Genomic DNA, 15,054 nt, shown 5'->3' with positions numbered 1-15,054 from the left:
GTTTTTCAGATGCCCTGCCTGGTGTGGCTCAGTGGATTGAATGAATGCCAGCCTGTGAACCAAAGGGTTGCAGGTTGATTCCTGGTCAGGGCATGTGCCTGGGTTGCAGGCTGGGTCCCCAGCAGGGGGTGCTCAAGAGGCAACCACACATTGATGTTTCTCTCCCTGTCTTTCTCCTTCCTTTCCCCCCTATAAAAATAAATAAATAAATAAAATATTTTAAAAAGTTTTTCATTGTATTTGTGTTTTTAATTGTTCAAATACAGTTGTCTCCATTTTCTCATCCCCGCCCCACCCAAACCTCCCACCCTCCATTCTTCCCCACTTTGGCTTTGTCCATGGGTACTTTATACATGTTCCTTGACAACATTTTTCCTTCTTTTCCCTGTTATGCCCCTCCCTCCTCCCCTCTGGTCACTGTAAGTTTGTTCTTTATTTCGAACACAAGATTCAAAATTAAAAGGTATAAAATAGTACACAGTAAAAAGTCTCCCTTCTATCCCTGTCCCTCAGCAACCCAATTTCCCTACCTGAAATCAAGAAATGTCACAGTGTCATAATTTTGTTCTGTATTTTTTCATATTTTATGTATACAAAGCACCACAACAGTATACAATACATACTGTTTTTCCACATTATTTCTTTTTCATTTGTTAATAAGTTACAGATTGCTCACTTAATATAACTGAGAAAGGAGATTCTTTTTAAAATAAACATTGTACTTATTTTTAAAGATCTTATTTATTTATTTTTAGAGAGAGGGGAAGGGAGGGAGAAAGGGAAGGAGGGAAATATCAGTGTGTGGTTGCCTTTCACATGCTCCCAACTCGGGACCTGGCCTGCAACCCAGGCATGTGCCTTGACTGGGAATAGAACTGGTGACCTTTTGGTTCACAAGCTGGCTCAATCCACTGAACCACATGAGCTAGGGCAAGATTAAGATTCTTCATTCTCCTTTTAAAAAGTTGATGGAGATTCAAGATAGCAGCAGAATGGGTAAAAGTTACACTTACATATTCCCAGGACCAAACTGGAATTACAACTAAAATATAAAAGAATCAACTTGAAAAACCAGCTGAAGAGTAGCTGAACAGAAGTCTTTTTTTTAAATTTATTTAATTATTGTTCAAGTACAGTTTTCTGTCTTTTACTCCCATCCCAGCCCACCCCCAGCCCTCCCCACCTCCCTCCCACTCCCCCGCCACCTTAGTTTTTGTCCATGTGTCCTTTATACTTGTTCCTGTGAATCCTTCCCCTTTTCCCCTGAAATTTTCTCCCCTCTCCCCTCTGGTCCCTGTCAGCCTGTCTGTATTTCGGTGTCTTTGGTTATATTTTGCTTGTTTGTTTGTTTTGTTGTTTAGGTTCCTGTTAAAGGTGAGATCATATGGTATTTGTCTTCTACCAGCTGGCTTATTTCACTCAGCATAATGCTTTCCAGTTCCATCCATGCTGTTGCAAAGGGTAGTAGCTCCTTCTTTCTTTCTGCTGCATAGAATTCCACTGTGTAAATGTACCATAGTTTTTGGATCCATTCACTTACTGATGGGCATCTAGGTTGCTTCCAACTCTTGGCTATTGTAAATTGTGCTGCTATGAATGTTGGCGTGCATAGGTTCTTTTGGATTGGTGTTTCAGGGTTCTTAGGATATACTCATATGAACAGAAGTTTTATAACCAAGGATTTACAGAAAAAGCCACATTAAGACAGGTAGGAAGGATGGAGATGTGAAATGGGTGGAGCATTGACCTCCTTAGAGCATCAGTCTGGGGAAATGTTATAGCTCCACCCTCTGGACTCCCTGTCACACCATCCTGCAGAGCTCACACCCTGCTGAAGAGACAGCTGCCTGGGTAGAGGCATAGAGGTCTGAGAGAATCAAGGGGCGTCAGCGACTGGGTTTTGTGGCTCTGCAGTAAGAGCCACTCCTCTGTTACTCCCAAGACTGACAGGCAATCACACTTATGGAAAATATGCTAGTCCCACTCTCCCAACTCCTGACAGCCCTGTCCTGCTGAGATCTGCCTCCTGGTAGACTCTAAGACAGACTGAGTTGTGTGGCCCTAGGAAGGAGGCCATTTTTTCCTTTCAGTCCTAATGAGTGCAGAGCCCTTCTTTACACAGCCAAATCTTGAATTGTTCAGGCTTGATAGACACTACTGGGCTCATCCCGCTGATTTCCTGAGACCCTGCTGCATCTCAGCAGTCTGTGGGCAACTGATAGGTGCCAGTTAGACTTTTTATACCCTGAGACACTTGCTGAAAGACCTCAGACCCAACACTGGCACCAAGATTTAGCCTGCATGTATCTGGTGAACACTACTCACTCCTACCTGGTGATTCACTGAGAACCATTCTCATGCAACACAAGTACAGCCAGAGGCCCCTTAGTGAGTGAGCCTAACAGACAGTGAAAAAGTGAAGGTGAGCACAGGCAAATCTCAGGGTACTTAGGACCTTTTATTTGCATGCCCCTGAATTTGGTGATAGTTGAAGCTGACATTGATTTACATCTTAGTCCTTCCCAAGTACACCCATGGCCAGCCAAGGTAGCCACAAACTGGATCACATGGAAACTCCAAACAGGTTGCCAGGGGCCAATCACATGCAGCATCTGATACTGAGCTACACCAAAGATCCTCCCAAGTTTGGGAGACAAAGCAGATCTCCCTAATACATAGACACAAATACAAAGAGGTAGACAAAATGGGGAGACAAAGAAACATGTCCCAAATGAAAAGACAGGAGAAATCTTTTCTTTTAAGGAGCTAAATGAAATGGCAAGCAATTTACCACATAAAGAATTTTTTAATGGTTATAAGGATGCTCAAGGAATTTAGCAAGAACTACAATAGTATAAAAACATAGAAATGAAGAATACAATATCTAAAATAAAAAATAGACTACAATAGCCCTGGCTGGTGTGGCTCAGTGGATTGAGCACCAGTCTGTGAACCAAAGGGTTGCTGATTCAATTCCTAGTCAGGATACATGTCTGGGTTGCAGGCCAGGTCCCCATTTGGGGGCATGTGAGAGGCAACCAATCAATGTTTCTCTCGTACATCTGTTTTGCTTCCTCCCTCTCTCCCTCCCTTTCCTTATCTCTAAAAAGAAATAAAATATTTTGAAAAATAGACTACAATGAATAAACAGGTTGGATGAAAAAGAGGATCGAATCAGTGACTTGGAAGACAAGGTTACATAAAACACACAATAAGAAAACCAAAAAGTACAGGAATTTTAAAAATGAGGATAGTTTACAAGACCTTTGGGATAATATGAACTGTAAAAATATCTGCATCACAGGAATACTAGAGGAGAAGAGAGACAGCAAGGGATTGAGAACCTATTTAAAGAAATATCAAGTAGCCCTGGCTGGTGTAGCTCAGTGGACTGAGTGCAGACTGCAAACCAAAGGGGTTTTTGGTTTAATTCTCAGTCAAAGCACATGCCTGACTTGTGGGCCAGGTCCCCAGTGGGGGCCTGCAAGAGGCAACCACTCACTGATGTTTCTCTCCATCTCTTTCCTGATTCCCCTTTCTCTAAAAATAAATAAATAAAATCTTAAAAAAAAAGAAATATTGACTAAGAAAATTCTGTAATGTGGTAAAGGAAAAAGACACACAAGTCCAGGAAGTGCAGATAGACCTAAACAAGTTGAACCCAAAGAGGCCCACACCAAGATATATCATATATAAACAGCAAAGTCTGAAGAGGAGAGAATCTTAAGAGCCAAAAGAGAAAGGCAGTTAATCACCTTACAAGGAGCTCCCATAAAACTACCAGCTGATTTCCTAACAGAAACATTTAAGGCCAGAAGAGATTCCCATGCCATGAAATATTCAAAGGACTGAAAAGCAAAAACTTATAATTGGCACTATTTTCCTCAGAAAGGCTATCATTAAAAGTTGAAGGAGAAATAGAGAGCTTCCAAGACAAGAAAAAGTTAAAGGAGTTTGTTACCACCAACCAGTATTACAAAAAATGTTAAAGGGTTTTCTTTAAGAAGAAGAAAAATTAAAAATCAGAGGAACAAAGTTGAATGAATAAAATGGAAACAGATATATACCTATCAATAGTCAATTTAAATGAAAGTGGCTTAAGTGTTCCAATGAAAGACATAAGGCAGCTGAATGGATAAGAAAATAAGACTCATATATATGCTGTCTTCCAGAAACTCATCTCAGATGAAAGATACACAGATACTAAAAGTAAATGGATAGAAAAAGACATTTTATGCAAATGGAAAGGATAAAAAGCTGGAGTAGCAATACTTATATCTGACAAAATAGACTTTAAAACCAAGGCTACAGTAAGAGACAAAAAAAGAACACTACATAATGATAAAAGGAACAATCCAACAAGAGGATATAACTCTTGTAAACATTTATGCACCCAACATAGGAGCACCCAAATATGTAAAGCAAATCTTGATGGATATAAAGGAAGAGACTGACAGAAATACAATCATAGTAAGGCATTTAACACCCCATTTACCAATGGACAGATCTCCCAAGTAGAAAATCAACAAGAAGAAGGTGGTCTTAGATGACACACTAGATCAAATGGATTTAATTGATACCTTCAAAGCATTTCATCCCAAAGCTGCAGAATATACATTCTTTTCAAGTGCACATGGAATGTTTTTTAGGATATATCACATGTTAGAACACAAAACAAGTCCCAATAAATTTAAGAAAACTGAAATAATATCAAATATCTTCTCTGACCACAATGCTGTAAAACTAGAAATTGATCACAAGAAGAACACTGAAAAACATGGAAGCTAAGTAACATGTTACTAAACAGTGCATGGGTTAACAATGAGATAAAGGTAGAAATCAAAAGATGATTTAAAAAATGAAAATGAAAACACAAGAACCAAAAAAATGTGGGACACAGGGAAAGCCATCCTAAGAGAGAAATTCATAGCATTATAAGACTATCTCAAGAAACAACAAAAAAAGCTCATAAGCAATCTAACATTACACTTAAAACACTTTTTAAAAAGCCCAAAGTAATGAAATAGAAGGAATGAAATAATAAAAAATCAGACCAGAAATAAATGAAATAGTCTAAAAAAATAATAATAAAAATCAATGAATCCAAGAGCTGGTTTTCTTTTAAAGATAAACAAAATTGACAAACCCTTAACAAGACACATAAAGAAAAAAAGAGAGAGGACCCAAATGAAGAAAATCAGAAATAAAAGAGTAGAAGTACAACTGACACCAAAGAAATAGAAAGGATTGTAAGAAAATACTGCAAACAACTATATGCCAAAAACTGGACTATCTGGATGAAATTAATAAATTCCTAGATGTACAATCTTCCAAAACTAAATTGGGATGAATCAGATAATTTGAATAGACAGATAACTAGCTTAGCTGAAACAGTAACCAAAAAACCTCTCAACAAACAAAAGTCCTGGATTGGATAACATTACAAGTGAATTTACCAAACATTCAGGTAAGAACTAAGACCTCTCCTTTTCGAACTATTCCAAAAACTTGAAGAAGAGAGAAGACTCCCAAGCTCATTTTACAGTGTCAGCATTATCCTAATTTCAAAACCAGACAAAGAAAGAAAATTATAAATCATTAAACTTCATGAACATACATACTAAAACCCTCAACAAATATTAACAAACTGAATACAGCAACACATTAAAAAGTTCATACACCATGATCAAGTGGGATTTATACTAGGAATGCAAGGCTTATATAATCCACAAATCAATAAATGTGATACACCACATAAACAAAATGAAGGATAAAAACTGAATGATCATATCATCTATTATATACAGAAAAAGCATTTGATGAACTCTAGCACCCATTTATGATATAAACCCTAAGCAAAGTGAGAATAGAGGGATTGCACTTCAACTTAATAAAGGCCACATGTGACAAAACCACAGCCAACATCATATTCAATGGGCAAAAATTAGAAGCATTCCCCTTTAAGATAGGGAACAATACAGGTATACCCACTTTCACCTCTCTTATTCAACATAGTACTGAAAGGATTTTGCAGAGGGTTTTAAACAGTGGAAGAAATGCTGGGAGAACTGTGTGAGGTCCCCAGGTGCCTACTTTGAAGGGGACTGAGGCATCCTTGTCCTGTGTACAATGTTTCTTATATCTTGTTATCTTCTTCATTAAATGTCTCTATTTTGACACTAAATGGCTGGACACTTTCAGGACATACCTTGTACATCATCTCATTTCATGCTCCATACAACCATGAAAGGTAGGTACTGTTATCCTCATTTTAAAGACAAAGAAAGTGAAACTTAGTGAAGTTAAGTTCCCTATGGTCATATATATACTAAGTGGCAAAATCAAGATTTGATCTCAGGTATATCTGACACCCAAGTCTGTGCTTATCTGCTCCTGATACAATGTTCTTAACAGTACATTACAGATTAAAATTTATGAGGTACTATATTAGATTCCTAGGACTGTCATAACAAATTACCACAATCTGAGTGGCTTTACAAAAACAAAAATTTATTCTCTTACAGTGCTGGAGGCTAGAAGTTGGAAATTAAGGTATAGGCAAGGTCATGGTCTCTCGGAAGGCTCCAAGGGAGGATCCTTCCTTGCCTCTTCTTAGTTTCTGGAGGTTCCTGAAAATACTTCTTGTTCTTTGGTTTGTGGCAGCATAACTCTAAATTCTGCCTCTGTTTTCACATGGCCATCTTCTCTCTGTATCTATGTATCCACTTTTCCCTTTTCTTATATTGATGCCAGAGCCCACAAAATCCAGTACAATTTCAACTTAACTTAATTACACCTACAAAGACATTATTTCTAAATTAAGTCACACTCACAGGTTTCAGGTGGACACTAATTTTGGAGAGACATTCTTCAACCTAGTAGAGGAACCACTGAGCAGACAAAAAATATGAGGTGGGGATGGGTGGGGAACATTTAAAGTATGTTTTAACTATAGTTTTCTTGAGCTGTGGAGACAATAACAGGTTATATGTTTGAGGCTTTCATTTCTTTGTCCCTTATATTTTCTTTGTGTATGCCAATGTTCCTGCTGGCAGCAATATGCTGTACTGCATTTTTAACAGTGCAGTGTAATTTGAAACAAGTCACAAGACAGGCACAGGGATAGCAGAGACCTCAAATAGTCATTAGGTCTACTAGTGTGCTTCTAGGCAAGGCTCACTGACTCATGCCAGGTAATTGAGTGTCTGATACTTTCTGAAAAGGAGGTTCCACAGCATCTCCTAGTGTTCATCTGCCTTAGTGTTCAGAAGTTCTTGACAGGTCTAACTTTCAACCTTCTGGTTACAATTTAATTTAATTTGAGTTTATGAATTCCTCTGTCTTTGAGAATCCTAACACATAAAAAATGTTACAAGTGTTCTATGCAGCAGAGAGAAAGAAGGAGCTACTACCCTTTGCAACAACATGGATGAAACTGGAAAGCATTATGCTGAGTAAAATAGGCCAGGTGTTGAAAGACAAATACCATATGATCTCACCTTTAACAGGAAGCTAAACAACAAAACGAACAAACAAGGAGAATAAAAACAAAGACACTGAAATAGAGAACAAGTGGACAGTGACCAGAGGGGAGAGGGAAGGAAATTTAAGGGGGAAGGGGGGAGGGATTTGGGGGAACAAATGAGAGGGACACAGGTAGGAGGGCTGGGGGGGGGGGGAGGGGGAGGGAGGAGCGCGGGACAGAGGGGTGGGCTTGGATGGGAGAAATAGACAAAAAACTGTACTTGAAAAATAACTAAATTAAAAAAATGTGAAAAAAAGAAAAATAATAAGTAAATAAATAATATTACAAGTGAGATTGTTAATACTTAACATTTACAAAGCAGTTTATTTTACTGCTGTATACATTTACTCTCTCTAGTTTAAAAGAAATTGGCAAGATGTTATTAAACTAGCATCATTTTACAGAATTTGAGGTTCATGGAAGCTGAGTTACTTACCAAAGATAACAAAGTTAGTAAATGGTAGTGCTAGAACACCAACCCAGATATTGTCTCTAAATCCTGCATTTTGTCCCATGTTGCCCCAGTGTAGAAGCAAAATTTAATCTTATTTTTAATTTTACTATATTGATAAATTCAAAAGTTATCAGGTAGAAAGTGCTTTGGGATCACAGAATTCTAGACTCCAAAGGTACCTTAAAAATCATACACTGTGGCAACATAATCTCCTAAAGAGCTCAAATTCTGTAATTAGACTGATGCTACCAAGAAGGCTTTGAACCCAGTGGGGTTTACAAATGACAATCTATACTGGTGTGACTGAGTTACTCATAAGACACAAAACATGAAGATATAGTACTTTGAACACTAGAAAAAGGAGTAAATGAGCATCCGGTTTAAGGATGAAGCTCAAGTAAGCAAATAAGGGAGTTGTAGATTGAAAAGTAAAAGAGAAGTTCAGGTTTGCTTAAGAGCATGGAATTTGAAGTGAGAAAGTTCTGGGTTTAAATGCTACTATTTACTAGTTAGATTACCTGGGATGTTATTTAACCTCTTTAAACTTCAGTTTCATTCTCAATAAAATGGACATAAGTATATGTATATATAAAATTTATTGTGCTAGGTATTAGCAGGATACAGGTATCCTGCTAATAGCACAATAAATTATAGTTTTCAATAATAATAACAATATTATTATTATTCCTACTGTGGTAGAACAACACCTAAACCCCCACCTAAGTTATTTTAAGTGTTTATTGCAGAAAGTATTTATTTTATATATGATTTCTTACCTTAAGAACCATACATAAGAATACGAGGCAACTCAAGACTTACTCGAAGGTGCTCTACTTACCACTATTTTGCTTTACACACATTAACTCATTAAATTTTCACAACTTTATGAACTAGGTAGTATTAATAATTCTATTTTACATATGAATAAGATGAGCAAAAGGAGGGTACATAATTTACTGAGAAGTATTGAAGGCAGGATTTGAATTTGGACAGTTCAGCTCCAGAACTCACACTTTTAACTATTATGACCTACTATCTTACCATAACTCTGTGACCTCTATAACCAACACCTCTGTTGAATGAATAATAGCAAAATGGAGCTCTAAATAGCATAATATGAATGCTTTGTAGTTAATGAATTACAATAATATCTATGAAATGAGAATTAAAAGTGACTATACAGAGGAGACCATAGGCAGGAAAACCTCAGATATTTCACGAAGCAACATTTTTACTGATATGTCCCCTACAGCAAGGGACATAAAGAATAAACTAATGGGATCTCATCAAAATAAAAAGCTTCTGCACAGATAAAGAAAACAGTATTAAGATAAAAAGAAAACCAACTGTATGGGAAAATATATTTGCCAATAATACCTCAGACAAGGGTTTAACCTCCAAAATATACAAAGAACTTACACGACTCCACTCTTAAGACAACTAACCCAATTAAAAAGTTGGCAAAGGACTTGAACAGACATTTCTCCAAGGAGGACATGCAGAGGATCCAGAGACACATGAAAAGATGCTCAATATCACTAGCTATCAGAGAGATGCAAATTAAAACCACAATGAGATACCACTTTACACTGGTCAGAATGGCCATCATAAACAAAGCAACAAACAAATGTTGGAGAGGTTGTGGGGAAAAGGAGACCCTAGTTCACTGCTGGTGGGATTGCAGACTGGTACAACCATTATGGAAAACAGTATGGAATTTTCTCAGAAAACTAAAAATGGACCTGCCTTTTGACCCAGCAATTCCACTGCCAGGATTATGTCCTAAGAACCCTGAAACACCAATCCAAAAGAACCTATGCACCCCAATGTTCATAGCAGCACAATTTACAATAGCCAAGAGTTGGAAGCAACCTAGGTGTCCATCAGTAAATGAATGGATCCAAAAACTATGGTACATTTACACAGTAGAATTCTATGCAGCAGAAAGAAAGAAGGAGCTACTACCCTTTGCAACAGCATGGATGGAACTAGAAAGTATTATGCTGGCGACTTCCGCCAAGATGGAGGTATAGGTGGATGTGCCGTACCTTCTCACACAACCAAGTTTAGGGACAACTAAATATGAGCATCAGAAAACACAACCAGAACACGGAAAATTGAACTTTTCAGAAGTCCAGTAACAACAAATTCTTCAGCCTGACCGGTAAGGGGCGAAACTGGCGTCTCGTGAGGGGTTGCACAGGACTCCGGTCGGACGGACCCAGGCGCGGAATCCAGATGCACGGGTTCCAAACCCAGGATTGGACCTAGTGAGCGACCGAGCAACCCACCAGGTGAGCGACTGCTGAGGAGACAGTGGGGAGGCGGTGCTGCGTGTTGACTGCGGTTGCCTATCTGTGGGCGAGCGGACAGGCGAGGGAGTGGGCGCTTGGACCGGCCCCGGCGGTCCCCCTGGCTTGCGGCAGTAGAGGGCGCCGCCATATCCCCGCTCTGACCACGCCCCCACATACAGCGTCACAACCCAGCGACCTGGGAGTCCAAGGCGCCGCTTCTCCCGCTTAAAGGGCCAGAACAGACCAAAAATGTCGCAGGAAGACCTCAGAGCCCCAGAGATAAATCTAAGCGACGAAGAAATAGCAAAACTCTCAGACGCACAGTTTAAAACACTGGTCATCAGGTTCCTAACAGATCTGGTTGATTATAGCCACAAATTAGAGAAACATATGAAGGCTAAACTAAGGGAAATGAATGGAATTCCACAGAAAACCCATAGAGATGAAAAGGAAACTGGGACTCAAATCAATGAAGTGGCCCAGAAGAAACCAAATAATGGCCAAACAGAAAAGAGTCAAGGAGCAAGAATTCAAAGAAATGAGGAGAGTCTTAGGAACCTCCAGGACATCTTTAAACGCTCCAATATCCGAATTATAGGGGTACCAGAAGGGGGAAAGGCACAGCCACCAGTGGAAAACTTATTTGAACAAATAATAAAGGAGAATTTCCCCAATCTGGCAAAGGAAATAGACTTCCAGGAAATCCAGGAAGCACAGAGAGTACCAAAGAAGTTGGACTCAAGAAGAAACACACCAAGGCATATCATAATTACATTAGCCAAAATTAAAATGAAGGAGAGAATCCTAGAAGCAGCAAGAGCTAAGGGGACAATCACCTACAAAGGAGTCCCCATCAGACTGTCAGCAGATTTCTCAAAAGAGACCTTACAGGCAAGAAGGGGCTGGAAAGAAATATTCCAAGTCATGAAATCTAAAGACCTACAACCAAGATTGCTCTATCCAGCAAAACTTTCATTTAGAATGGAAGGACAGATAAGGTGCTTCTCAGATAAGATCAAATTCAAGGAGTTCATCATCACCAAGCCCTTATTATATGAAATGTTAAAGGGACTTATCTAAGAAAAAGAAGTTAAAGAAACATGAACAGTGAAAGAACAACAAGCTCACAGTTATTAACAACCACACCTAAAACGAAAGCAAACTAAAAGAACAGCTAGATCAGGAGTGGAAACATAGAAATGAAGATCTCAAGGAGGGTTAGCAACAGGGGAGTGGGAGGAGGAGATGGGGGGGGAGGAGGTACAGAAAATAAGTAGCATAGACAGTAGATAGAAAATAGATGGGGGGCAAGAATAGCATGGGAAATATAGAATCTAAAGGACTTGGGACACATGGACATAAACTAAAGGGGGGTAATGGTGGGGATGGGGGGCAGGGTGGAAGGGAATGAAGGGGGGAATAGAACAACTGTAACAGCATAATCAATTTTAAAAAATAAATTAAAAAAAAAGAAAGTATTATGCTGAGTGAAATAAGCCAGGAGGTGAAAGACAATACCATACAATCTCACCTTTAACAGGAAGCTAAACAATAAAACAAGCAAGCAAAATATAACCAAAGACACCAAAATATAGAACAGGCTGACAGTGACCAGAGGGGAGAGAGGAGGGAATTTCAAGGGAAAGGGGGCAGGGTTTACAGGAACAAGTATAAAGGACACATGGACAAAAACTAAGGGGGGTGGAAATGGGAGGGAAGGAGGGAGGGAGGACTGGAAGGGGTGGACTGGGATGGGAATAAAAGACAGAAAACTGTACTTGAACAACAATTTAAATAAATTTAAAAAAACAAAAAGAAGTGACTATATAAAGTAGCTACATAAATACTTATGATTGTACCTGAAAAATAATGTAAAGCTAAAGGTTTGTGAATACTTGTGCTTGGCTTACACATTTTTTAATGGAAAATACCTCAATCTCATTGGAATGGTAGTATAAATTGCAGATAAGGTCAAGATGAGAATGAGAAATGGACAGGAGTACAATAAATATATAGGAACTGTGACAGTAAAAGACTCAGAAGCTCTCTGTGGAGCCCTTACTTCATGCCTGGAAGTGGGGGTGAATTGGGTAAAAAGGCAAGGTACCTAGGAAAACAAAGTACTATGGCCAACAGAGTTCTTTATCTGTGTTCTTTGCTTTCATAAATCTTGGTAACTTTCAATTCTTGTCCTATAGACAAAAGGGCAACAGAAAATATGTTCTGCTCTACCTCTGGGTAAGTTTCCTGAAAACCATCATCCATAACTTCCACTCACCTCAGTGTATTCCTGGAAAAGTTGTTCAAATTATAGGTTTTTATGTAATTAATTCACTTTTAAATAGAAAAGGGGACACAGTGCTGTCAATATAATCCACAATACTCTCTTCTTACCTTTTTCTGCTGAGCTCAAAACAGTGACTGTGAAAAGAGAGAAAAAGGACAAAATTAGTGGCATTTAAAAAATACTATTTTTGTAATCCATTTTTCCATAGCACTATTTTTAATAAAGTTTGTCAATGGTACTTTAAGAAATCATCAGCCTGCTAAGATAAGTGAAGGGAAGGATTAAATTTCATCCTTTGTTATCTTCTTTATCTTAAACCTTGAGTAATTAAGAACTGGTACTCATTAAACAAATATAGGTATAGCCTGATTTAAAATAAAATAGCAGGGACTTCTCCCAAGATGGAGGCGTAGGTGGAAACACTCTGCCTTATCCCACGACTAAGTTTAAAAACAACAAAGTTTTAGCAATAAAAACACAGCCAAACCATAGAAAATTGAACTACACGGAAGTCTGACAACAATGAACCCTTCAGCCAAACTGGTAAGGGGGTAGAGCCAGCAGCAGAGCGGGTTGGGCAGGAAAGATCCACTGGACCAACCTAGGCGAGCAACCCAGGCCCACAGGCAGTGGGTGGATCCCAGGTGTGGAGTAGTGGGCGGACCCACTGAGGGTGCAAGGCGCTGGACCCACTGTGGGCTGACCTAGGTCACACATTCGCACGCAGATAAACTGGCAAAGGAGCGAGAAGTGAGACTGAGACAGACCACACAGGCCCCAGTGGCAGGAAGCAGCAGAGGGAACCGCCATTGTCCCTCTCTGACCCCGCCCCCACATACAGCATCACAAACCAGCGACCTGGGTGGCCCTGCCCTGGTGAACACTTAAGGCTCCACTCCTTATACCTGACAGGTGCGAACAGAGCAAAACATTATGGTTCAAGAAGAACAGCTCAAAGCCCCAGAGCCAATAACTCTAAGTGTCCAAAAAATAGCCAAACTCTTAGATGCACAGTTCAAAACACTGCTGATCAGGATGTTCACAGAACTGGTTGATTTTAGTCACAAATTAGAGAAACATATGAAGGCTAAACTAATTGAAATGAAGGGAAGTGCACAGGAAACCAATAGTAATGGGAAGGAAACTGGGACTCAAATCAAGGGAGTGGACCAGAAGGAAGAAAAAAATGACCAAACAGAAAAGGATGAAGAGACAAGAATTCAAAAAAATGAGGAGAGGCTTAGGAACCTCCAGGACATCTTTAAACGTTCCAATGTCCGAATTATAGGGATACTAGAAGGGGAAGAGGAACAGCCACAAGTGGAAAATTTATTTGAACAAATAATAAAGGAGAACTTCCCCAATCTGGCAAAGGAAATAGACTTCCAGGAAATCCAGGAAGCTCGGAGAGTCCCAAAGAAGGTGGACCCAAGAAGGAACACACCAAGGCACATCATAATTACATTAGCCAAGATTAAAATGAAAGAGAGAATTCTAGAAGCAGCAACAGATAAGGGGACAGTCACCTACAAAGGAGTTCCCATCAGACTGTCAGTGGATTTCTCAAAAGAGACCTTACAGGCAAGAAGGAGCTGGAAAGAAGTATTCTAAGTCATGAAATCCAAAGACCTACAACCAAGATTGCTCTATCCAGCAAAGCTTTCATTTAGAATGGAAGGACACATAAAGTGCTTCTCAGATAAGATCAAATTCAAGAAGTTCATCATCACCAAGCCCTTATTATATGAAATGTTAAAGGGACTTATCTAAGAAAAATAAGATTAAAAAAGATGAACAGTGAAAGGACAGCAAACTCACAGTTATTAACAACCATACCTAAAACAAAAGCAAACTAAAAGGACAGCTAGATCAGGAGCAGAACCATAGAAATGAAGATCACATGGAGGGTTAGCAACAGGGAAGTGGGAAAAGGAGAAGGGAGGAGAAGGTACAGAAAATAAGTAGCATAGATGGTAGGTAGAAAATAGATAGGGGGAGGGCAAGAATAGTAGGGGAAATATAGAATCTAAAGAACTTGAGACACATGGTGATAAACTAAAGGGGGAATGGTGGGGGAGGGGGTGTGCAGGGTGGTGGGTAATGAAGGGGGGAAATAGAACAACTGTAATGGCATAATCAATAAAATATATATATCTATAAGAAAATAGCAAATGGAAACACTTAAAAGTTAAGAATTTAAAAGCTGATAAGTTAGGAGATGACTTTGCATTTCTCCAAACTATTCACTATAGAACATCTTTAAATACTAAGCATCTTTTGTGTATTTACAGGTAACATAGTGTAGAGGTTGCATGCTGGCTCTGAAGTCAAACTGTCTCAGTGAGAGGCCCAGTCACACTATTTTGTGACCTAGTGTAATCCTTAACTTCCCTAACAGTACCTACTTCATAAGTTTACTTGACATTTAAAATGAGTTAATGCATGGAAATACTGTTTAGCATAGTATCTGGCACAAGGCAAGTATTTAACTAAG

General features: G+C 39.1%; 1 protein-coding gene across 1 annotated transcript in view; it reads right to left on the bottom strand.

Moving 5' to 3' along the window:
* ZDHHC15 (zinc finger DHHC-type palmitoyltransferase 15) overlaps window positions 1-15,054 on the bottom strand; it is a 109,189-nt gene that overhangs the window by 79,002 nt on the left and 15,133 nt on the right. Inside the window, exon 2 of the mRNA XM_037139551.2 lies at window positions 12,668-12,694. Within this exon, the coding sequence (XP_036995446.1) occupies window positions 12,668-12,694 (27 nt within the window). The remainder of the gene's footprint in view (window positions 1-12,667; window positions 12,695-15,054) is intronic.

Source organism: Artibeus jamaicensis, unplaced genomic scaffold, assembly GCF_021234435.1.
Source record: "Artibeus jamaicensis isolate MK-2021 breed Jamaican fruit bat unplaced genomic scaffold, CSHL_Jam_final contig_240, whole genome shotgun sequence".
NCBI lineage: Eukaryota > Metazoa > Chordata > Mammalia > Chiroptera > Phyllostomidae > Artibeus > Artibeus jamaicensis.
Note: the sequence above shows the minus strand (reverse complement) of the source record. Positions and strands in the feature narration are given on the sequence as shown.